Genomic DNA, 26,675 nt, shown 5'->3' with positions numbered 1-26,675 from the left:
TAATAATAATAATAATAACAATAACTCACCATGGCAAATCCCACATCTGCCTTTTTGAGGGCGGGGCCGTCGTTTGTGCCGTCCCCCGTCACGGCAACCACCTGCCGGGTTTCTCCCAACGTGCTGTCGATGATACCTGTGTGACGCAGAACACGGCACCTGTCAGGCTGAGCGCTACTGTCCAACACGGTCACTACTGTCCAACACGGTCACTACTGTCCAACACGGTCACTACTGTCCAACACGGTCACTACTGTCCAACACGGTCACTATTGTCCAACACGGTCACTACTGTCCAACACGGTCACTACTGTCCAACACGGTCACTACTGTCCAACACGGTCACTACTGTCCAACACGGTCACTATTGTCCAACACGACGGTCACTACTGTCCAACACGGTCACTACTGTCCAACACGGTCACTACTGTCCAACACGGTCACTACTGTCCAACACGGTCACTACTGTCCAACACGGTCACTACTGTCCAACACGGTCACTACTGTCCAACACGGTCACTATTGTCCAACACGACGGTCACTACTGTCCAACACGGTCACTACTGTCCAACACGGTCACTACTGTCCAACACGGTCACTATTGTCCAACACGACGGTCACTACTGTCCAACACGGTCACTACTGTCCAACACGGTCACTATTGTCCAACACGACGGTCACTACTGTCCAACACGGTCACTACTGTCCAACACGGTCACTACTGTCCAACACGGCGGTCACTACTGTCCAACACGGCGGTCACTACTGTCCAACACGGCGGTCACTACTGTCCAACACGGTCACTACTGTCCAACACGGTCACTACTGTCCAACACGACGGTCACTACTGTCCAACACGGTCACTACTGTCCAACACGACGGTCACTACTGTCCAACACGACGGTCATTACTGTCCAACACGGTCACTACTGTCCAACACGGTCACTACTGTCCAACACGACGGTCATTACTGTCCAACACGGTCACTACTGTCCAACACGACGGTCATTACTGTCCAACACGGTCATTACTGTCCAACACGACGGTCATTACTGTCCAACACGGTCACTACCGTCCAACACGGTCACTACTGTCCAACACGGTCACTACTGTCCAACACGGTCACTACTGTCCAACACGGTCACTACTGTCCAACACGACGGTCACTACTGTCCAACACGGTCACTACTGTCCAACACGGTCACTACTGTCCAACACGGTCACTACTGTCCAACACGGTCACTACTGTCCAACACGGTCACTACTGTCCAACACGGTCACTACTGTCCAACACGGTCACTACCGTCCAACACGGTCACTACTGTCCAACACGGTCACTACTGTCCAACACGGTCACTACTGTCCAACACGGTCACTACTGTCCAACACGGTCACTACTGTCCAACACGGTCACTACTGTCCAACACGGTCACTACTGTCCAACACGGTCACTACCGTCCAACACGGTCACTACTGTCCAACACGGTCACTACTGTCCAACACGGTCACTACTGTCCAACACGGTCACTACTGTCCAACACGGTCACTACTGTCCAACACGACGGTCACTACTGTCCAACACGGTCCAACGCGGGCACTACTGACCAATTGAGGTCGGCATCATTGAAGAAGTGGGGCCTGGTAGACAGCGCTGCATGCGAGTGTGGAGACCCTGACCAGACTGTCGAGCATATCCTGACCATCTGCCCCCTATACAGACCACCCTCGGAGGCCAGCCTCTTTGACGTGGGACCAGAGATAAGGGCATGGCCACAAGACATGGAGTTGGACCTCTGATGTTACACGAAAGAAGAAGAAGGCTACTGTCCAAAGCGGTCACTACTGTCCAAGTACTGATGTGGATGCTTGCTATGGATGATGCTCGCTACCGCTGAATTTCTGAGGGGGATGCTTTTGGAATTCACCAGCTCTCTTTCCATATTTATGACCAACACCTGCATCTGCTCCACCCCTCCACCTCCCTCCCTCCCTCCCCCACCTCCGCTGAGATGAGACGAGCTGCTCTTTGAAGAAGACAGCGATGGGGATGAAGGATGGAGCACACGAGAACCTCTGGGTAGGTCTGTGCCTGCATGCCACAGTCTGTTTGTGTATAATGTCACATTTGTGAGCATATGGGAGAAGGGGTTATATGTAGTGTCAGTGTGTGTGTGTGTGTGTGTGTGTGTGTGTGTGCGTGCACGCACATATGTGTGCATGAACATAAGCTACTAGGGGTGTAACAATATAATTTACATACATCATTGGCAGGTTTTTTTTGTATCACTAAACTATAAACAGAAGTTAAAGGGATAGTTCTGATTTTGATTGGTGTATATATCAGTAGAGTCCATACTCAGCACAATCCATGCTGTTCCTCATATTAACTCTGGATATTTAGCCACAAACTAATGGGAAGTCAATGGGGTCAAGCTCCTGTCTGTAAAAGCTGACAGGACCTCGCTCAAAACTGCTTTGCGTGACACTGTGGCGTAGATTTCAGTGAGCTTCAGTCAGCATGTACAGACATGAGCTCGACCCCATTGACTTTGCATTGGTTCGCGGCTAGCTAGCCAGAGCTGGTACTCCTCACCTTCAAAGCCCTCCACAGCCTGGCCCCCCTCTACCTGACTGATCTCCTTCTTCCCTACCGCCCCACCCGTTCCCTCCGGTCCTCCTCCACTGCCTCCCTCACTGTCCTGACATCCAAACTCAAAAACTTTGGAGATCGGGCCTTCTCTCGCACTGCACCCCGACTCTGGAACTCCCTCCCCCAATCCATTAGAGACTCCCCTACACTCTCCACCTTCAAAGCTCGCCTCAAAACCCACCTGTTCTCCCTTGCCTTCAACCCCCCCCCCCCACTCATAACCCCCCCCCTCCAACCTGATTGATGTCTGTCTCCAGTCTTTTTGTGCTATCATCCTGTCTTCCCTGTTCCCCCCATGGTATCATGTTCCTTTTGTTTTGTTTCTTTGTTGTTTCTTTGTTTTTGTTTCTTTGCTTTTGTTTCTTTTTTTCTTACTTTGCTCCCGACTATTGTCAGCGACTTCGGGTTATTGAGAAGCGCTATATAAATTAAATGAATTATTATTATGAGGAACAGCATGGATTGTGCTGAGAAGGGACTCTACTGATCAACATCATCACTGGTAAGTAAGGAAATAGGGCCAGGGTTCCAAAAATCGAAACTATCCCTTACAGCAAGGAATATGGACGTTGCAGAACAGAGTAGAACATAATGGGCTCCGTTAGCCGTGCCGTTAGCCGCGAGCTGAATTAATTTGCCATCAATACAGAATTCTTACAACGTCTCTTCATATGGCAAGCAGCCAGACCAGAGTACAGTATATAAAAGATCTGTGAGGTGTAGTTTGACCCAACGTCTCCCGTATTTTGCTACTAAACATATCAAGGAAGTCGAGGATCGTCCACCCACCTTTGACCAGAGTGTGTTTGTCCGTCGGCGAGGAGCGAGCCAGCACGCGCAGATTGGGCCAAACCTTGTCAAGGCGCTCTTGCTCCACCTAGTGTTCAGGAGGACACAATGTCAACAAATGCTACTTCTTTCATCCACTGCCGCTCCGCAGGACACGTATGTACGGAACACTGACACCACATCGCGGTGCACAAACCACAGGGTAATTACTGTGTAATAACATAGGAACAACATACAATTAGCCTACCTGATTATTACCTGGTCATATCTGCTCTCCCAGCTAAACCATCATGTACTTACTATGACTTCCCTGAGAAGAAAAAGATTCTTAATAATAATTACCTGATCCTTATTCATATGTTATTACACAGTTATCACCCTGAAATTTGTGAGGTGTGATATGATGCATATTAGCATTTATATCTGCACTCCTCACTCACCAGTTCCTGCTCATCCTTCAGTCATATTGTTGGTGTGTCGTTGATTATGTATTCAAAAGCAACTCCCTTTCACCTTTTATGCTTCAGATTCTTACACTCCTCCCTCCTCCAGGTCCAGTGAAATGTAGTATATGATCCCATACTGAAAGTATATTTTTATAGAATGTACTTTTCTGAGAGTATACTTATTTTTGGCACTTATGAGTTTTCATGTACTAATTCAAAGCAGATGATAGTATGTATATATGCTGGAAGTGTAATCTAAGTGCACTTAAATAAAACAATCTCAACCAACTGAGATGTTATACTGTAGTATGTTGTTAAGCAAAATTAACCAAAAATACACAAGTATAATTTCCATATTTTTAAGCACATGTAAAAGGTAGAATCTGTAATGTGGTCAAACAGTGACTGTTAGGCAACAGATGACTAGGGATGGGAATTGATCAGATTTTATCGATACGATTCCATTATCGATTCTGCTTATCGGTCCGATTCTTTATCGATTCCCTTATCGATTCCTGATACATTTATAATTTAAATAAATAAAATTGGAAATGCAACAGAACTAAGCTGGTTAGAATAACAACATGCAACTTGACATTTCTGATTGTCATTTATCATTTATTGTTGAACCCCCATGTCAGAAAAATACAAAAACTGTAAAAAATGAATTAACTATACACTTAAAAAAAAATGCATTTGAGAACCAATTTAATCTATTGAACTGTAGTTGCATTCAACAGGTCGTTATTGCAAAAGAGTATTCTCGTTTTTTTTTTATTTATTTTTTTATTATTAGCGATCTGAAATAATATTGCATCACGCGAGCCTACCGTTGGAGATCCAGGGACCGCCGGCGCTCAGATGTGAAAAAAGTGCCCCCTATCGTCTCCCAGATGGTAAATCACCCTTTTGGAATGGAAAGTGAATGGGAGAACGGATTTCTGACTCCACATTTTACTTCTCACTGATGCAGCCGGGGTCTACCAGAGTTCATTCTGGAGCCTCTGAGCCACGGCGAATATGGGTTATACTGTATACTGTATGTAGCGTCAGCATTAATACCTGGAGCTCACATCAAGGGTCTGTTGAAGTTGGCAATACTGTTTGGGGGCCGTTATGGACGTAATACAGTTGTAGTTAGTAATTCCATAGTAAGTATTTATAGGCATGTTAGACTTTCTTCTGGCAATGGGAGTGGGTTTCTTCAATGAGCGCTTATCCTGATCATTAGGACACAAGTATCTTGTGTTTTATTATTTAAAATAAATGAATACTTGGAACTACAAAGTATACTTTCAGAAGATATACTTCAGTATACTTTTGTCTTGAGAGTCTTTACCTCGCCCTGGTCGTTGCGGATCAGTTGGTTGAACTCCTTGCCTTCCATACACAGGAAGTCCTCTCCAGGGAGCAGGATGCCACACTTGGTGGCGATGGCGCGGGCGGTGTTGATGTTGTCTCCGGTGACCATGCGCACAGTGATGCCGGCACGCTGGCACTTGGAAATGGCATCAGGTACCTGTAACGGTGAGAAGGTGTGAGTGAGTAGTCTACCAACAGCTGCCTAACATCACAGAGAGTAGACTACCACCAACTGTTAAGTCAACGCTCTGTAATGTTACTAACGCCAATGTTAGCTAACTTGCTACAGAGTTGGTAACATCAGGTGAACGAAAGCAAGTGTTGTGTTGATTAGCTAAGCTAACTAAATGGATTAGCTTAGCTAACTAACAGCTAATGTTAAACGCTCTGACGCACTTCCGTCACTCTGGATTTGACGTTGTCGTCTTTGTGTGTTCCGTTGAAATCCTATTTGAGCGGCTAGAGCGTCCGGACTGAGACGCATCTGTAGAAATCTGATTGGAATCCCATTTCAAACCACCCCTGAACGTGGTTTGTATCAGATTTCTTTTATCGCATTTCATGTAGTTTTCTGCTGTCCAGACTTTCTAAAAATCTATCTTGATACAATCTGGATAATGATCTGTGCTGGGAGTCTGAACATTAATGTCAATGTGTGTTTGAGTCAAGTGAGTATGCATGGAGTGAATGTCATTGATCTGTTGGTGTGTGTGTGTGTGTCTCTCTCTCTCTCTCTCTCTCTCTCCGTGTGTCTCTGTATGCGTGTGTCTCTCTCTCTGTGTCACTATGTGTGTCTCGCTCTCTCTCTGTGTGTATGTGTGTGTGTGTGTGTGCGTGCGTGCGTGCGCATGGGTCTGCTGCAATTCTTCACCCTCAGCCATGAAGTGATTTACTCCTCATAGAACAATCACATCACTTATTTATAGATCATTAGAAACCTCTACAAATGTATGCCATCAGTGTTCTAACACACACACACACACACACACACACACACACACACACACACACACACACACACACACACACACACACACACACACACACACACACACACACACACACACACACACACACACACACACACACACACACACACACACACACACACACACACACACACACACACACACACACACACACACACACACGACAGTGACTCGGTCGTCTGGTAATCAGACGGTTTCTGGTTAGATTCCGGTTCCTCCCCGGCAGCGTGTCAGAGTGTACTTAGGCTCTCTCACTTATGGATACACCATGTTTTAGGAGAGAGAGCGTAATACATTTACATTTAGTCATTTAACTGAAGCTTTTATCCAAAGAGACTTACAAATTGTGTACAATAAGTCAGCAGGAAGGGTACACTTCTAGCAGGGTAAGTGGTCTTGTTTGTCTATTATCAGCAGTGTTGGGAGTAACGCGTTACAGTAACACCGTTACTTGTGGCGGTAACTAGTACTCTAACGTATTACTTTTGAAATTCAGTAACGCAGTTACCGTTGAATGGTTCGTTACTGCGTTATTTTTATGTAGATTGTTAGCGAGCGTCAGCGATCCAGCGCAGTCGTCCTCTCCTGTCTGTGTCACTTCACCTGCAGGGATACGCTGTGCTGTGGGCGTGTTTTGTTTACTCTAGTCTCGACTGTCATGGCAGCACCCACTACTCACATGGATATTCTCACTATTTCTCTTTTGTCGAGCACAAAGAAAAGAACGTTTTAGTTAAATGTAATTTGTGTTTTGGCTCAAAGATCCTATGCTTCAACGAAGCTAGTAGCGGAGTCTAACGTTAACGACCACGACTCATCTGAAGCCACTCGCCACCCGCTTTCAGGGATCTACAGTAGTTAGCATGATACCAGACGGCACACAGCAAATGGGACGGAACACTATTTCCAACTACTTGGAGAGAGAATATACAAAATGAGTAGGGATGCTCGATATTGGCTTTTTTACCGATACCGATATACCGATATTGTCCAACTCTTAATTTCCGATACCGATATATACCGATATATGCAGGGTTTCCCCCCCCCCAAAAAACAGAATAATTTCAGGTAATTAACATTACATATCTCTTGTTGTGGAATTAACTAGGGATGTCCGATATTATCGGACGATATCGGCATTAGAATGTGATAACGGAAAATATCGGTATCGGTTTTCAAAAAGAAAATAAAAAAAAATCTTATTTTTTTTTTACATTTCTATAACCTTTATTTACCCAGGCAAGCAAGTAAGAACAAATTCAGATTTTATTTATTGTCAAAAGTATGCATAATGTTGTGTTAATTCCACAACAAGAGATATGTAATGTTAATGACCTGAAATTATTCCATTTTTTTCCCATGCAGGGAAACCCTGCATATATCGGTATCGGTTGATATCGGTATCGGAAATTAAGAGTTGGACAATATCGGTATATAAATATCGAGCATCCCTAGAATGAACACAACATTATGCATACTTTTGACAATAAATAAAATCAGAATTTGTTCTTACTTGCTTGCCTGGGTAAATAAAGGTTATAGAAATGTAAAAAAAAAAGAAAAAAAATAATTTTGAAAACCGATACTTTCCAATATCACATTTTAATGCCGATATCGGCCGATATAATCGGTAGGCCGATAATATCGGACATCCCTAAAAATGAGATAAAGAAAATGTTTGAGGGGCTGGACTAACGTTACATCTCGACCACCGCAGACTTTGGTGAGTGCAGTGATGTGAATGCAAATGAATGGAAACTCAAGTTGATCAACAGATTTTGACTGTAAGAATCTGCCAGGGAATCTCATCAATACTAATCAAACAATATAAATATAGTCCTTTCATGCCAATTGATATCCTAACTATTCTAACGTTGCAATGCACGATTGATATCTTAAACAACGTTGCAAGACGGTTATAATGAAACGCTCCGGCAACATCAAGGCTGTTCCTTCAACCTAAGCGGCGATACAATTAGGCACGGCGCATTTCTTATTACGTCGGGACTCGGGACAACATTTGTGTTCGTGTCAGATTTGTGTTTGTATTGACCACATTACTTAGCAGAGTTCAGTGATGTGAATGGAAACTGTCAAGTTGATCAACAGATTTTGAGTATCTGTAAGGGCATGGGAGCAATCTTTTTATTAACTAAATAGTTACTTTACACAGTAACATTACTTTTGGGTGTAAGTAACTAGTAAAGTAACAGTTACTTTTGAAATGAAGTAACTAGTAAAGTAACTGAGTTACTATTTTTCAGTAACTAGCACAACACTGATTATCAGTAAGCGGTCTTGTTTGTCTAGCAGTAAGTGGTCTTGTTTGTCTAGCAGTAAGTGATCTTGTTTGTCTAGCAGTAAGTGGTCTTGTTTGTCTAGCAGTAAGTGATCTTGTTTGTCTAGCAGTAAGTGATCTTGTTTGTCTAGCAGTAAGTGATCTTGTTTGTCTAGCAGTAAGTGGTCTTGTTTGTCTAGCAGTAAGTGATCTCGTTTGTCTAGCAGTAAGTGATCTCGTTTGTCTAGCAGTGAGTGATCTCGTTTGTCTAGCAGTAAGTGATCTTGTTTGTCTAGCAGTAAGTGATCTCGTTTGTCTAGCAGTAAGTGATCTTGTTTGTCTAGCAGTAAGTGATCTTGTTTGTCTAGCAGTAAGTGATCTTGTTTGTCTAGCAGTACGTGGTCTTGTTTGTCTAGCAGTAAGTGGTCTTGTTTGTCTAGCAGTAAGTGATCTTGTTTGTCTAGCAGTAAGTGATCTTGTTTGTCTAGCAGTAAGTGGTCTTGTTTGTCTAGCAGTAAGTGATCTTGTTTGTCTAGCAGTACGTGGTCTCGTTTGTCTAGCAGTAAGTGATCTTGTTTGTCTAGCAGTACGTGGTCTCGTTTGTCTAGCAGTAAGTGATGTCGTTTGTCTAGCAGTAAGTGATCTTGTTTGTCTAGCATTAAGTGGTCTTGTTTGTCTAGCAGTAAATTATCTTGTTTGTCTAGCAGTAAGTGATCTTGTTTGTCTAGCAGTACGTGGTCTCGTTTGTCTAGCAGTAAGTGATGTCGTTTGTCTAGCAGAAAGTGATCTTGTTTGTCTAGCATTAAGTGGTCTTGTTTGTCTAGCAGTAAATGATCTTGTTTGTCTAGCATTAAGTGGTCTTGTTTGTCTAGCAGTAAGTGGTCTCGTTTGTCTAGCATTAAGTGGTCTTGTTTGTCTAGCAGTAAGTGGTCTCGTTTGTCTAGCAGTAAGTGATCTCGTTTGTCTAGCAGTACCCGAGCCAAAAGCAATTAAAAAAAAAAAATCTAATACAAATTGGATCATTCCATTTGGGCGGTGCTTAATGTCTGATTTAACTTAACTTAAATCAGACATTAAGCACCCCCCACTGCCCAAATGGAATGATCCAAATGATTGCATTCGACTGAGAGATTGGCAGTCGACTACGGCTCCTTTCGATCGATTAGTTGACTATTCGACTAGTCGAGGTCAGCCCTAAAGTAGTAAAGAGCACAACAAAATTAAGTTGGCATCTAACCAGAGTGCAAAGTACCAGTAAAGTGCATTGTTGTGAACATGTATAACATGTGAAGTTATAAGGTAGGATCTGGATGTGACAGAGGTACGGTAGGATGTCGTAGTAAGGTAGTAAGATGGGATCTGGATGTGACATAGAAAGTCTCCATCTAAAAGTCTCCATATACAATGTCCTCAATGATATCACTGGTGGCCATATTCAAACTAATTTACTCTCAATAACACCACACATGAGGGTGGGTGCACGCTCATAACAGTAGGTGAGTGAGAGGTTTGTATATTGTATATTTTGTATAGTGTTTGGACCTTATTCTTTTAACTTTTTACAGCATGAAGCACATTCTCAAGGGGCTCATACAGAACCAAGCATTTCACTGTAATGTACATGTACTTTATACTTGACAAATAAAACAAAACTTGAAGTTGGTGGCCGTTCCGCGACATGAACTCCCACAAGAGTCGTTTGGAAATGAATTGATGAATGGCGGCGTGAGGTTAAACGGCTAAAATGCGCGGCGCTGGCGTTCTCCGCGGCACTGAGCGGTGATCTGCCTCGGAGCTTCTGCCCTTTCAACCCAACTGGGAGATGAGCCGGTGCTGGACCCCCTGCTGGGAAGCTATTTCCATCCACGCTGCCGTCTGCCGCTCTGACATTCACAACTCTAATGACTCCCCCGTGGAAGACCTTACGTAAGGAGCGCAGGCGACCTCTTAGGAAGATGTGTCATGCTAGTTTGATGGTGGCTTCGGGTTTTAACACGATATCGGCCATTGTATATAGACTTTACCATGGTGCTGCTGTGATGATGTCACCACGGTGCCACTTACATAATACCAGTGATATAATCCAAGGTAAAGGTGCTATAGATACATCTTTTTATGTAGAGTAATCGTAAAAAAGAAAAGAAAAGAAAAATAAAGATAATGCTTTTCCCGCATTTTTTTTTGATTAATGAATTTATCATTTGCATGCATTGAATCTTTGCGTAGATAGCGTAATCACATCAAATTGCTGTTGGATTGAATCGTGTGACCCCCAGTGACCCCCGGGGGGCCTTGAGGAGGTCTCTGGGGATCCCCAGAAAAGTAGGAAATAGTTTTTTTTTTACAGCTTTTTCTTGGTCACGCAGGACCGACCGAGGAGAGGGCGAACGGGAGGAGAGGTGGGGAGGACATGCGACAAATAACGTCGGGTGCTGGGATCGAACCCGGGTCGGCCGCGTAGGTGCGCGTGGCACTATGGTACGCGCCACAAGGGCGCCCCAGTAGGAAATAGTTTAACCCTTTCACTGCCACACTACCAAAGGGTTAACCCTTTCACTGTGATAATACAGAAGGTTGACCCTTTCACTGCCACACAACAAACGGTTAACCCTTTCACAACCACACAACAGAAGGTTAACCTTCTGTAGTGTGGTAGTGAAATATTTAATTTCATAAAAATGGTATTCACTACAAGTTTAGTCCAATGAGAGAATGCTTAATAATGACTACTGTGATCATATCTTTCACTCTCTCCTCTGTTATCTCCTCACCTGCAGTAAAGACAGTTATGGAATTCTGGAATAATTACTGGTGATATCTAACAACAAGTATCTTCTCAGATAGGGGTCCCTGGAACAAAGTCTTCCCTGACCTATTACGTGTCTATTTGGTCCTCGACACAAACACAGTTAGAGAACCACTGCTGTAAGGAAATACAGAAGAATACAAAATCAAAAGTGTTGGACAGATCAACAAACATGGCAGCACAGCGCTGCATTGATTATATCGTTGGTTACCGAGATAGCTTCTGTTATGGTACTGTGGTGGAATCTGTCTCCCCTTCCCCCCTCCAATACACTGTCCCCTTTGTGAGATAGCTTCTGTTATGGTACTGTAGTAGAATCGGTCTCCCCTTCCCCCCTCCAATACACTGTCCCCTTTGTCTCCCACCGCGACATCCTGTCTACCTAACCCCCCGCCCCCTCCTATCACCCACTACACCCCTCCTTCTAGTCACCCTCCTTTGTCTTCAAGGCCCACAACACCTAACCCCCCCCCCCCTCCCTTGTCTCATCTGCCCCATCCTCCCTATCTCTTCCCTCTCACCTGGTTACCTGGCCCCACCCCTTCTATCATGTATAAATATCAACACTGTACACTGTGAATTCAAGGAGCTTGTTTCTGGGGTCCCCAGGCCATAGGCCAGGGACTTCCGGTTGGGTCCTCTCAAGCCAACTCCCGTTTTAACCTGTGAGGGGAATGTTATCCATGTCCATCTGTGTTAAATCTCTGTACAGCTTGACTAGTTAATATGATCAACTAGTATACAGCTTTAAGACACTAGGCGACAGTCTTAACACAGTGTCTCTTTAACAACGACCAAGGTTAGGAGATATGGCATTTGGCCTTTACTCTTGTTCTAGTGTGAAGACATTGTTTACTTTTTCTGTCATATCTGGTATCTCATGTACGTCATTTCGATTATGTATTTAGTCTAAGTTCTGACCAGAGCTCTTTGTCACTTTCTGGTCAGACGCTTTGTGTGTACAGATGTTGTCTCTGATTATAAACTGATAACTTTTTCTATGGCTATGGCCGCAGAAATAAACTTTTTCTCCTTTTTTTTTTATCCACTTTTTCTCCTTATTTTCATTTTTTCTCCCATCCCAATTTCGTGTTTCCAATTCTCCCCTCCCCTGTCTTGAACGTTGCTCGCATATGCCCCCCACTGGCCGGTTGTAGGGAGGATAGAAGCCTTGCATCACGTGTCCCCTCCGGTACACAAGGAGGCAGCCTGTCACATCTTTTCACCTGCCAGAGCGGACTCTCATTGGCGAGGTGTAACGTGTGGGAGGCTCACACTACCCCCGCCATTTCCTGTCTCTGCTGTGCAGGCGTCCCCCAACCGACCTATAGGAGTCGCTGTCCACAACGTCCAGATTACCACCCATCGACTTCCACCCGCTAATTCTGCCAATTGAATTAGTATGATGGCTGGCCCAAACCGGAGGCAACGCAGACAGCCGGAGTTGAACCCGGTGTCTCTTGTGTTGGTGACGAGCGCAATGTCTGCTGCGCCACCCAGCCGCTGGATGTTCTATATTTTTATATACAAATGTACTCAGTCTTAATTTTACGGTCATGGCTCATTTGAATATTCCACAACAAACCTTAACCCTTTGTCGTGTGGCAGTGAAAGGGTTAACCATTTGGTAGTGTGGTAGTGAAAGGGTTAATAGATTTGTACCAACCAACTACTTGACCAGCGAATGATTGACCAGCGGATGATTGACCAGCAAATGATTGGCTCCGACACCCATGACCTGATCTAAAGCCAGATCGATTTCCACTTAAAATATTGTCGTCAGCAAAGCATTGTTTCAATTGAGATTCTAAAATCTGTCGGATTTTAGTATCGGTAGGAAGTTTGGAAATAGGGCTGAGTCTGAAGGGTCCCCACCCTTCAATAATAACATGGGCTGTTTTCCAGATTTTGGAGATGGAATTAGTCTGGAGGTTCAACAGTAAAATCATCTGCAATCTTTAACCCTTTCACTACCACACTATAGACGGTTAACCGTCTGTAGTGTGGTAGTGAAAGGTTAACCTTCTGTAGTGTGGTAGTGAAAGGTTAACCGTCTGTAGTGTGGTAGTGAAAGGTTAACCTTCTGTAGTGTGGTAGTGAAAGAGTTAAAACGATAAGGATCCAGGTTGTCGGGTCCAGACCACTTTTTTTGGATCTATGACTTTCAAAGCATTACAGATCTATAGCTTTCAAAGCTTTATAGATCTACACACTAGAAATAGATCTAAACACAAAGGCATTCCTAGGTACTAGTAGGTAAAGGATAGAGGTACCTCACAAAATGCATCCTATTTACTTTATTTTATATCCAAATGCCATGTGTAAATTTCATTCAGATAGGATGAAAGGACTTTTGCCCTCCTATTCAACGGGTGAATAAACCCTGTAATCAATATTTGGACCGTTCAGGCCGTCTTCATCAGGTTACTAGTATCCTTGTTTTTTCCGTTCTTGGGATCACCCATTAGCTGACGCCATTGCATCAATCAATCAATATTTTGAAGAGGATAGCCCCGTCCATTCCAGAGGTCGTCAACTCACTCGAGATTAGATTTACTGTATCTTTGTAAGTTCACGGTCTTAAAGTCTAGACTTAAAGAGTGCGGATGCCCTTCACTGATGTACACAATCACAACGTGCCCTTTAGCCAGAAGGCAGAGTGGTCTTCAAGCTAATTCAATAGATTCCAAGGGAATTCCTTTGGATCAATGTTGTATAAAGACAACGTAACAGTCATAATGTCTCGTTTCTGCTCTAGAGCCATTCTTTATATATATTTTTTTTATCAGGATTCACGAAACATCAATATACTTATTTTTCAACCACTGGTCTAATTCAGTATATGCATCCGTCCAGCTATTCATCCATACAGCTATTCATCCACCAAATAAGATAGCAATGATGTACGTTCACTTTCGTACGGGTGACGCTAGGTTCTGTAGCTTGCTCTGACGGCAGAGGTCATGAAGATCTTTGAAAAGCTGGTTCTGGAGCACCTTAAACCCCAAGTGAGAAGCTTTATGGACCCCCTGCAGTTTGCGTATCAGCAGAACATCGGTGTGGAGGATGCCATAATCTATATGGTCCACAAGGCCTATTTACATCTGGAGAAGCTGGGCAGCTCAGTGAGGGTAACATTCTTTGATTTTTCCAGTGCCTTCAACACTATTCGGCCTCCACTACTAGCTCAATCAATCGATACCTCGTGGCGGACGGGGTCCTCGATGCCGACCACGCAGATGCAGGTGAGTTCGTTGAGGATGCTGCTCTCGCTGTCCCAGTCGGGCTCGCCGGCCGAGGCGGGGAAGTCCCTGTAGGCCACGCAGATGGTCCTCAGCCCATCGCACGCCATGGGCTCGATCACCTTACGCACCATCTCGTCGCGGTCCTTGGGCTTGAAGATGCGCGCCTCGCCCTGGGGGTCCAGGATACGAGAACATCTATAGGAGAGAGAGAGAGCAAGAGAGAGAGAGAGAGAGAGAGAGAGCAAGGGGGGGGGTGTAGGAGAGTGGGTATAAAGGCAGACATGAGTGTACATTGTTGTTTTGGGAACGTTCTCTTGGAACTCTAGAAGTGGTTTCCATGACCACTACACCTTTGTTACATCATCGTTAGAACGTTCCGCTCCCAAATGTCTCTTTTGCGTGTGAGATCCGTGTTAAGCAGATAGTTATTGTACATTTTAAACAAGGCAAAGAAATGTGTCTTTTCACATTATGTAAATTCACACACACACACACACACCCACACACACACACGCACACACACACAGAGACAGAGACAGAGAGTCAGAGAGAGTGCAGGGTTAACTACAGTGCAGTGCAGTGCCTGGGGCAATTTTCAGTCCAGTGCCTTGCCCAAGGGTAAGTTGGCAGAGGCGGGTGGTGTGTAGACTAATACCAGCCATCGACTGTGGGACTCATTCATCCATCCATCTATCAATCAATCCAGATATTCATCCATCCATCCATCCATCCATCTATTCATCCACCCAGATATTCATCCATCTATCTATTCAGTATTCATCCATCCATCTATGAATCCATCTATTCATCCAGCCATCTATTCATCCATCTATTCAGCTATTTATCCATCCATCTATCAATCCAGCTATTCATGCATCCATCTAGCTATTAATCCATCTATTCATCCATCAATCTATTCATCCATCCATCCATCAATCCATCAAGGTAGCTATTCATCCATCCATCTAGCTATTAATCCATCTATTCATCCATCCATTACTCCACCCATCCAGATATTAATCAATCCATCCCTCCATCTATTAATCCTTCCATCCAGATATTAATCAATCCATCCCTCAATCTATTAATCCCTCCTTCCAGATATTCATCAATCCCCCCTCCTTCCAGATATTCATCAACCCTCCCTCCACCCAGATACCCTCCCTCCAGTGCCTACTTGCGCAGGACGATCTCCGACGCCCCCTTGCTGTACATGCGGTAGCCTCCGTCAGCGTTCTTCAGCACGGTGCTCATGGACTTGCGGGCGGAGTTGAAGGTGTAGACCTTGTAGAGCTTCTCCTCGGGGATCTCCTCTCGGATGGGCTGGTAGTCCCTCTTCAGCGCGAGCACCAGGCCCAGGAGGGAGCACTCCGTCTTGTTGCCCACGTGGCGAGGAAGGCCGCCCTCCTTCTCCGGGACCTGAGAGAAGAACCACATCATCATCATCATCATCATCATCATGTATTGGGAATAAAGATCATCAAAGAACATTTCAAGACAATAGAGGGATACGCCCCTCTTTCTCTCCTCTCCACACACCTCTCCCTCCTTCTCTCTCCACACACCTCTCTCTCTCCTTCTCTCCACACACCTCTCTCTCTCTCCTTCTCTCCACACACATCTCTCTCCCTCCCTCCCTCTCTCCACACACATCTCTCTCCCTCCCTCTCCTCTCCACACACCTCTCTCTCTCCTTCTCTCCACACACCTCTCTCTCTCTCCTTCTCTCCACACACATCTCTCTCCCTCCCTCCCTCTCTCCACACACATCTCTCTCCCTCCCTCTCCTCTCCACACACCTCTCTCTCTCTCCTTCTCTCCACACACATCTCTCTCCCTCCCTCCCTCTCTCCACACACATCTCTCTCCCTCCCTCCCTCTCTCCACACACATCTCTCTCCCTCCCTCTCCTCTCCACACACCTCTCTCTCTCTCCTTCTCTCCACACACATCTCTCTCCCTCCCTCCCTCTCTCCACACACCTCTCCCTCTCTCCACACACCTCTCCATCTCTCCTTCTCAATTCAATCAGGCTTTATTGACATGAGAAACATACGTTTACATTGCCAAAGCCTAACAAAACAATCAAACAGAGATTCTCTCCACACACCTCTCTCTCTCTCTCCACACACCTCTTTCTCTCCTTCTCTCCACACCTCTCTCTCTCTCCCTCTCTCTCTCTCCACACCTCTCTCTCTCTCCTTCTCTCCACACCTCTCTCTCTCCACACACCTCTTTCTCTCCTTCTCTCCACACCTCTCTCTCTCTCCCTCTCTCTCTCTCCACACCTCTCGCACGCACACACACACACACACACACACACACACACACACACACACACACACACACACACACATACACACACACACACACACACACACTGTACACGTCAGCACAAGATTGAGCATGTGCACAAGGTCAACTTCAGAGTCACCTGCTCACTATTCAGAATATGAGCCTGAGATAACGAGGTAGCAGTTAATCTCATGCGTCTTTAACCCTTGTGTGTGTTATGGTCTGTGGGACTCCTTGGCCTTGGCTCATTTTATGTGAAGAACATATAAAAGAACACAGTGTACCTTCCCTACACATTTATATTACATAAATCCACTGAACTTGAATGTGTGGACATTGTAGGTGAAAATACGTAAAACACAATTAAACAAAAAGGTTCACTGTGTACCTTCACTATCTGCCTCCACCTTGTTTAATTTATATTGTTCCAGACAAACATTTATTGATTTATTCCATGATTTAATTATATATATATATATATTTTTTTACAGACATTACATTTAAGTTATTGCATGTTATTTCCTTTGTGTACAATCCAAGTGCTACATTCTTTGTACCATTTTGAAGTTATTGACGGACTCCTCGTCTGAGTCGCTTCACCTATGACATCCTTGAGGATGTGAAAATGTGCCTTAATGTAATGTAATAATGTAATGTAGTGTGACTCATGTTGAGGTCCTTGGGTGAGCGGGGGGGGGGGGGGGGGGGGGGAGAACGAGCGAGTGTCCATGTAGGATGATCACTGTACAGTCTGTATCAGTTATTGTCTTGTCATGTGGTGTTAAGTTATTGTCTTGGGAAGTCTTTTTATGTATTATTATTGTATTGTTTGTGATATATGTTTTGTTTCATGTTGAAAAAAAAAAAGAAAAATGATACAAAATAAAATACATTACATTTAATCACAAAGCACTTTTATTGATCTAGCAGAGGTAAATGGCAAATATTAACCATATATGCTGTAAATTGAGATAAAGTTAACATCTGTTAAGTATGTACACATGTATTCCCTCCCTACTTCCCATTTCCCCACATGGAATGCACCCGATTGGATAAATGACACGCTGGTGCTCTAGTGTGACATCTAGTGGCTGAATGTTCTCTATAGCACCTTTAACCACAATCAGTTGGAGAGTGAACGCTGCACACACATCACAGAACAAGTATACAACATCTATCCTCCTAAACTTTACTTAAATACCCATATAGCACTCAAACGTTTGTAGATATTGAGCTAGGGCAGTATACTGAATTAAAATATTTTTTCATCTGAAGGCTTCAAAATATTCACAAATGTTTCTATCTTTTAGTGCATTCGGCATAATATGTGTTATGGTTCCAGCATGCATTCTGGGACATGCAGTGTAGGGCCTGGGGGGTGTTATTTGCTCATTTACAAAATGTAAACCATGATTACGCGACACAGACGCAAAGATGTACGTGTGCAAAGATGTACGTGTGCACACGCACAGACTTTTTAAGGGCTATTTCAGGCACAGCATCTTTGTGATTTATGTGATTATCCAAAGTGCTACTGATGCCTGGTGAACGAGATGGAGTTATGAGTCCGTCGACGGCATGGTGGTACCGCTGGTTAGGGACACTGTTCGCTGAAGTGGGCTGGGTGTGGGTCCATGTCCGTCGCCAGCGCTTCACTGCAACCTGTGTGTGTGTGCTCGTTTTCCTACCCTTGTGGGGACGCGTCTACCTTAATGATAAGCAAGCAGTGCAAAAATGCGGAAGCATTCGTCACCGCACGCCACTACGGTAAAGCGCCTTTCTTTTCAGGCCCGCTTTGGGAGCTGTCGCGCGGAAATAGGCTGTCTATTGCCATTCTCTTTGACAAACTCTAACCTTAACCAGCTCCTTAACAGCGCCTAAACTTAACCGTTCTAACCTTAACCAACTCCGAAACAATGCCTAACCTTAACCTTAACCTTAACCATGCCTAACCTTAACCATAGAAATTATATTGCCATTCTCTTTGACAAACTCTAACCTTAACCAGCTCCTTAACAGCGCCTAAACTTAACCGTTCTAACCTTAACCAACTCCGAAACAATGCCTAACCTTAACCTTAACCTTAACCATGCCTAACCTTAACCGGCGAAAGAATACATGTTAAAAAAAAAAATCACGTTAAAAAAAAAATATTCGATGGGATTCGAACTCGCCAGCAAACGAGCCATAGGATCCACAGCCATGTAGTCTTGCCAATTGAGCTATTTCTAGATACTGAATAAGGGGCGGTGACTTATATATATTGAGCTCCGCTCGTGTCGAACCAAGGCGGGATCTCATGCGCATGCGCGGGCACCTCGCGCGAGCACGCCGGCGCACGCACGCACCTGAGCGAGCACGCCGCCGCCGGTGCACGCACGGGCGCTGGGCGGCGGAAAATGAAAGGCGCATTACCGCACGACACTACGGTAGAATGCTTCCGCATTCTTGCACTGCTTGCTTATCATTAAGGAAAACGCTGTGGGGACATTGGTCAGATTCCATAAGGACAAGGGGCTATTTTAGGATTTTTTTGTGTGAAAAATACTCACTTGTTTATTCTGGTGCCATCTACAGGTGATAAGAGGTCATTGCTGTATCAACTGAAGAGTCACCACATTGGACTCAAACTAGCGCAGTGTCTGTTCAGTGCCTGTTCAGTGCCTGTTCAGTGCCTGTTCAGTGCCTATTCAGTGCCTGTTCAGTGCCTGTTCAGTGCCTGTTCAGTGTCTGTTCAGTGTCTGTTCAGTGTCTGTTCAGTGTCTGTTCAGTGTCTGTTCAGTGTCTGTTCAGTGTCTGTTCAGTTCAGTGCCTGTTCAGTGTCTGTTCAGTGTCTGTTCAGTGTCTGTTCAGTTCAGTGTCTGTTCAGTGTCTGTTCATGTTCAGTGTCTGTTCAGTGTCTGTTCAGTGTCTGTTCAGTGTCTGTTCAGTGTCTGTTCAGTGCCTGTTCAGTGTCTGCTCAGTGTCTGTTCAGTGTCTGTTCAGTGTCTGTTCAGTGTCTGTTCATGTTCAGTGTCTGTTCAGTGTCTGCTCAGTGTCTGTTCAGTGTCTGTTCAGTGTCTGTTCAGTGTCTGTTCAGTGTCTGTTCAGTGTCTGTTCAGTGTCTGCTCAGTGTCTGTTCAGTGTCTGTTCAGTGTCTGCTCAGTGTCTGTTCAGTGTCTGTTCAGTGTCTGTTCAGTGTCTGTTCAGTGTCTGCTCAGTGTCTGCTCAGTGTCTGTTCAGTGTCTGTTCAGTGTCTGTTCATGTTCAGTGTCTGTTCAGTGTCTGTTCAGTGTCTGTTCAGTGTCTGTTCAGTGTCTGTTCAGTGTCTGTTCAGTGTCTGTTCAGTGTCTGCTCAGTGTCTGCTCAGTGCCTGTTCAGTGTCTGTTCAGTGTCTGTTCAGTGTCTGTTCAGTGTCTGTTCAGCGTCTGTTCAGTGTCTGCTCAGTGTCTGTTCAGCGTCTGTTCAGTGTCTGCTCAGTGCCTGTTCAGTCGGCAGAACATTTAAATTCTTTTCCATCAAGGCAAGAATGACTCAGAACCCACATGTCAAAAAGACCGGTAGACGCTTTGTGTAAAACTGGAGCTCAAACCCATTATGTAAGAATCTAAATACTAAATATACCTGAACATGTTCAGGACATAATTAATTCTGGACAGTGGCTTTAAATGTGTGTGTGTGTGTGTGTTGTGTCTGTGTGTGTGTCTCCAGTGTGATGGGGGAGGGGTAACCTGAATGACCATTCATTCATATTCAATCACTGTGTTCAGACTAGGGCTGCAACGATTAGTCGACATAATCGACGACGTCGATTATAAAAAATCGTCGACGAGAAATTGTTGCGTCGATTAGTCATAAAAAAAAAACCCTGAGTGGCTTCTCAGGGTTCCAGACAACATCATAACATGATGATCCCATAGCAAATTTTGGACATTGAAAACATTGTTCCCCTGCAGGAGATGATGATCAGACTAGACACACAATACATTACACACGCACTCCTCTCACTCACACACAGCGATCAGAGTAAGACACACACATACACACTCCTCTCACTCACACACAGCGATCAGAGTAAGACACACACACATACACACTCCTCTCACTCACACACAGCGATCAGAGTAAGACACACACACATTCACACTCCTCTCTCTCACACACAGCGATCAGAGTAAGACACACACACATTCACACTCCTCTCACTCACACACAGCGATCAGAGTAAGACACACACACATACACAAATTACACAGTACACACCTCTCACTCACACAGCGATCAGAGTAAGACACACACACAAATTACACAGTACACACACTCCTCTCACTCACACAGCGATCAGAGTAAGACACACACACATACACACACACGGACTCCTCTCACACACAGCAAACAAAAGTTATTTAAAGTACACTTCCACTTTAATTTGTATTATTTAATGTATTTATCTTGTTATGAGTGATTGCTGTATTGTTCTTCAAATACATTTTCATTTAAAGTGGCTTAAAGATCCAAATTCAAATGTTTCATGAGTCATTATTTTAATTTGCTATGGGATCATCATGTTATGATGTTGTTGTTTGGTCCTGACAAGAGTCTCAAAGTCTGGGGTGATGGTAGACAAGCAACTCTGAGGTCATGCTCAATGTCCAATCTGTTCCTCTGCTCTGTCTTCAGCTGGACCAGAGCTGAGAAGCTCCTTTTTTTTTGTTTTGTTGTTTACATTGGTTTTCGATTAGTCGACTAATCGAAAAAATAATCGGCAGATTAGTCGACTACCAAATTAGTCATTAGTTGCAGCCCTAGTTCAGACACTATGTTCTCTCTACCTCTAACCAAGGTTTTCAACAGGGATGATGATCTCTCCGGTCATAATGTCCTATTTGTGCCAACAACCTGTTGCCTACTTCGTGTATCGTTCATAAACTATTGATATGGACAGAGACGCGCAAGTTGTAGCTAGCTGTTAGCTAATTGAGTTGTGGCTAGCGTTATCTAACTGAGTTGTGGCGGGGTCCTCCCTATGTTCCCTGGGTCCTATGTTCCCCGCTCCCAAAAAAAGGGTCCTATGTTCCCCGGGTCCTAGATCAGCCATTCTCAAACAGTGGGCCAGTGAGCGCCATCGAGTGGGCCGCGGAGGCAGCCTAACCTACTGCCAAAATCAATGCTTAAATTTGTGTGTTAGTAGTCGCCGCAACGAACGGTAGAATTCCGCCGGCATGGAAACAAGAGAAATGGAATTGAGAACGTTTCTGGAGGAAAGAGAATAATATTGGTGGCTAGGTGGTAGGCTATTGATTGCGTGTGTGTGGTTCAAACGTTAAACTTCTATTCCTAAAAGAACACTAGCGACAGAGTTGTGTGAGGGTGTAGATGGTGCATGTTTTCTGTATGAATGATCGGGGAACATAGGACCCGGGGAACATAGATACGCTCGCGTTGTGGCTAGCGTTAGCGAACGGAGTTGTGGCTAGCGTTAGAGAACTGAGTTGTGGCTAGCGTTAGCGAACTGAGTTGTGGCTAGCGTTAGCGAACTAAGTTGTGGCTAGCGTTAGCTAACTGAGTTTTGGCTAGCGTTAGCGAACTAAGTTGTGGCTAGCGTTAGCGAACTGAGTTGTGGCTAGCGTTAGCGAACTAAGTTGTGGCTAGCGTTAGCTAACTGAGTTTTGGCTAGCGTTAGCTAACTGAGTTGTGGCTAGCGTTAGTTAACAGAGTTGTGGCTAGCGTTAGTTAACAGAGTTGTGGCTAGCGTTAGTTAACAGAGTTGTGGCTAGCGTTAGCTAACTGAGTTTTGGCTAGCGTTAGTTAACAGAGTTGTGGCTAGCGTTAGTTAACAGAGTTGTGGCTAGCGTTAGTTAACCGAGTTGTGGCTAGCGTTAGTTAACCGAGTTGTGGCTAGCGTTAGTTAACCGAGTTGTGGCTAGCGTTAGTTAACCGAGTTGTGGCTAGCGTTAGTTAACCGAGTTGTGGCTAGCGTTAGTTAACCGAGTTGTGGCTAGCGTTAGTTAACCAAGTTGTGGCTAGCGTTAGTTAACCGAGTTGTGCTACACGGATGGACCCAAACACACTCCAGACATGATTTCTGGCTGTACCAAAACACTTTTCTTCCTCAAGAAATCTGCCGTTCCATGAGTGGAGAGAGATGTTGCAGTGCAAACCAAATGGAGTTAATGTAACGTTAATAACTATAAAAAACGTTATATAAAGCATCCAGACCCATGGCGTACCTAAGTTGACTCTGCTATGATGTTCCATATTCCACATGAAGTATTATGTCACGGCAAAACCCAGACATCACGCTAACCTGTTTGGGTTGAAGCGGTGGATGAACCTGGAGTTCTCCAAGGAGAACATACTCACCAGGATCTTGGTATTAAATGTACTGTATGTCTGCGCTCACCAGGATCTTGGTATTAAATGTACTGTATGTCTGCGCTCACCAGGATCTTGGTATTAAATGTACTGTATGTCTGCGCTCACCAGGATCTTGGTATTAAATGTACTGTATGTCTGCGCTCACCAGGTTCTTGGTATTAAATGTACTGTATGTCTGCGCTCACCAGGTTCTTGGTATTAAATGTACTGTATGTCTGCGCTCACCAGGATCTTGGTATTAAATGTACTGTATGTCTGCGCTCACCAGGTTCTTGGTATTAAATGTACTGTATGTCTGCGCTCACCAGGATCTTGGTATTAAATGTACTGTATGTCTGCGCTCACCAGGATCTTGGTATTAAATGTACTGTATGTCTGCGTTCACCAGGTTCTTGGTATTAAATGTACTGTATGTCTGCGCTCACCAGGATCTTGGTATTAAATGTACTGTATGTCTGCGCTCACCAGGATCTTGGTATCAAATGTACTGTATGTCTGCGCTCACCAGGATCTTGGTATTAAATGTACTGTATGTCTGCGCTCACCAGGATCTTGGTGGTATAGGCAGAGTTGATAGCGATGCTGTTGACCAGAAGCTCCAGCGTCCCCGGTTTGATGGCGTCGGGCTCGGGGACGGTCTTGTAGTGCGTTTCGCCAATGAAGGCCTGGACCACGGTCATGCGGTTCATGGTCAGCGTGCCCGTCTTGTCGGAGCAGATGGCCGTGGCGTTGCCCATCGTCTCACAGGCGTCCAAGTGGCGCACCAGGTTGTTGTCCTTCATCATTTTCTAAAAGAGAGACAGGGAGAGACAGAGGAGAGGAGAGAAGAAGAGAGGAGAGGAGTATAGTAGAGAAGAGAAGAAGAGAGGAGAGGAGTAGAGTAGAGAAGAGAGGAGTAGAGTAGAGAAGAGAATAAGAGAGAGTAGAGGAGTAGAATAGAGTAGAGTAGAGAAGAGAAGAAGAGAGGAGAGGAGAAGAGGAGAGTAGAGAAGAGAGAGGAGTAGAGTAGAGTAGAGAAGAGAGTAGAGTAGAGTAGAGTAGAGTAGAGAATAAGAGAGAGTAGAGGAGTAGAATAGAGTAGAGAAGAGAATAAGAGAGAGTAGAGGAGTAGAATAGAGTAGAGTAGAGAAGAGAAGAAGAGAGGAGTAGAGTAGAGAGTAGAGTAGAGAAGACGAGAGAGGAGGGGAGTAGAATAGAGTAGAGAAGATAAGAAGAGGAGTAGAGTAGAGAAGAGAAGAGAAGAGGAGAAGAGATGGGAGAAGAGAAGATATATTGCATATTCATAGATCATTGCATTCTTCTCAATGGAGGTAAAGGTGTAGAGATGCATTCTCAGTAGTTTATTGAACACTTTGATTAAAGAAGAATCCGTGTGGAGGGGATGTTTAACCCTTTCACTGCCGGCGACCGTCGGTAGTGTGATAGTAAAGGGTTCTGTCGTGTGGCAGTGAAAGGGTTTAAGAGCAGCCCTCACCTTGACAGAGTAGGCCAGGGAGATGGTGACGGCGAGGGGCAGCCCCTCGGGCACGGCCACCACCAGGACCGTCACACCGATGATGAAGAACTTGACGAAGTACTGGATGTAAATGGGCGTGCACTCCTTCAGCCAGGGGCGGCCCTGTATCCCGAACGTGTCGATCACAAAGTAGAGGATCAGGATGATCACCGTGACGGCAGACATGATCAGACCTGGAGGGATGAGGGGGGGGGGGGGGGACGAGGAGGAGACATCCGTCAGAGCAGAGCTTCACCCTCGGGTGGCATTGCCGTTTTGGTTCCTCACCCATTGTTCATTATTGGGATTTTAAAACAATAAATGTGAAACAATTCAGGTAAACATACTTCACTTTATCTCAATTACAAGCAATCTAGTCAGCATATAATGGTTAATATAGCCATTTATCAATAAAAGTGCTATTTGTTCTTTGTTGTTTTAGTGTGTGTGTGTGTGTGTGTTTATGTGTATATATATGTGTGTGTGTGTGTGTGTGTGTGTGTGTGTGTGTGTGTGTGTGTGTGTGTGTGTATGTGTGTGTGTGTGTGTGTGTGTGTGTGTGTGTGTGGGAATACATGGCACCCATGTGCAAGTGCTTTGATTGGTCAAAAGAAAGAATCTCTATAATGGGCGGCTAGGTGGTGTAGTGGGCAAGGCACTCGCCACCAGTGTGGAGACGCTAGGATTCGCGTGTTCGAATCCAGCTCTCCACATTGTTTTCAGTTTAGCTGGTCGTCCGCAGTAATACACATTGGCCGTATTACGGGGAGGGAAAACTGAAGGGTGGGGATCGAACGTTGTGAACAAGCGACTCCTACAAGTCGGTTGGTGCGCCTGCGCAGTAGAATCAGGAAGTGTCGGGGGCAGCGTGAGCCTCCCACGCGTTACTCCTCGACACTGAGAGATCGAGCTGCGCAGGTGAAAAGATGCGACTGCTGTTACCTCAAGTACCGGAGGGGACTTGTGCTATGTATGACTTAGTCCACATTGCAGCCGGCTTGTGGGAGGCAAGAAACAGCGTTCGTGACAGGGGAGGGTTGAATTGGATGATACGAAATTGGGATGGGAGAAAATATAGAAAAATGGGAGAAAAAGTGGATAAAAAAAAAAAAAAGAAAGAATCTCTATACAGTCCATTTACCAACGTGTGATTTTGATAATGATTTCCGCTGATCGTCGGTCTCAACACATCTGAACGGGACTTTATGTGATTTCAGATGTACGGTGGACTTGATGTGATTTCAGATGTACGGTGGACTTGATGTGATTTCAGATGTACAGTGGACTTGATGTGATTTCAGATGTACAGTGGACTTGATGTGATTTCAGATGTACGGTGGACTTGATGTGATTTCAGATGTACAGTGGACTTGATGTGATTTCAGATGTACGGTGGACTTGATGTGATTTCAGATGTACGGTGGACTTGATGTGATTTCAGATGTACAGTGGACTTGATGTGATTTCAGATGTACAGTGGACTTGATGTGATTTCAGATGTACAGTGGACTTGATGTGATTTCAGATGTACGGTGGACTTGATGTGATTTCAGATGTACAGTGGACTTGATGTGATTTCAGATGTACGGTGGACTTGATGTGATTTCAGATGTACAGTGGACTTGATGTGATTTCAGATGTACAGTGGACTTGATGTGATTTCAGATGTACAGTGGACTTGATGTGATTTCAGATGTACGGTGGACTTGATGTGATTTCAGATGTACAGTGGACTTGATGTGATTTCAGATGTACGGTGGACTTGATGTGATTTCAGATGTACGGTGGACTTGATGTGATTTCAGATGTACAGTGGACTTGATGTGATTTCAGATGTACAGTGGACTCAGAATACACAGTATGATTGACAGGTGACTTCTGGCCCCAAGGGTTCAAAATAGATCATCACCCTCCTGTCACTGTAGGTGAAAGTACAGATAGGTGACATTTCAGTGACATATAC

At 44.7% G+C, this 26,675-nt stretch overlaps 1 protein-coding gene across 1 annotated transcript in view; it reads right to left on the bottom strand.

The window, feature by feature from the left end:
- The window catches only part of atp2b4 (ATPase plasma membrane Ca2+ transporting 4), a gene marked incomplete at its 3' end in the record, with an annotated part of 262,124 nt that overhangs the window by 58,599 nt on the left and 176,850 nt on the right, over nucleotides 1–26,675 (bottom strand). Inside the window, exons 9-15 of the mRNA XM_084315824.1 lie at nucleotides 24,692–24,906; nucleotides 23,763–24,005; nucleotides 15,743–15,984; nucleotides 14,523–14,760; nucleotides 5,225–5,404; nucleotides 3,440–3,527; nucleotides 30–136 (exon numbers count right to left, since the gene is read on the bottom strand). Of these exons, the coding sequence (XP_084171950.1) occupies nucleotides 30–136; nucleotides 3,440–3,527; nucleotides 5,225–5,404; nucleotides 14,523–14,760; nucleotides 15,743–15,984; nucleotides 23,763–24,005; nucleotides 24,692–24,906 (1,313 nt within the window). The remainder of the gene's footprint in view (nucleotides 1–29; nucleotides 137–3,439; nucleotides 3,528–5,224; nucleotides 5,405–14,522; nucleotides 14,761–15,742; nucleotides 15,985–23,762; nucleotides 24,006–24,691; nucleotides 24,907–26,675) is intronic.

Source organism: Notolepis coatsorum (assembly GCF_963971535.1).
Source record: "Notolepis coatsorum genome assembly, chromosome: 6".
Taxonomy (NCBI): Eukaryota; Metazoa; Chordata; class Actinopteri; order Aulopiformes; family Paralepididae; genus Notolepis; species Notolepis coatsorum.
The sequence above is the reverse complement of the archived record's forward strand: the minus strand, read 5'-3'. Positions and strand labels throughout refer to the sequence as shown.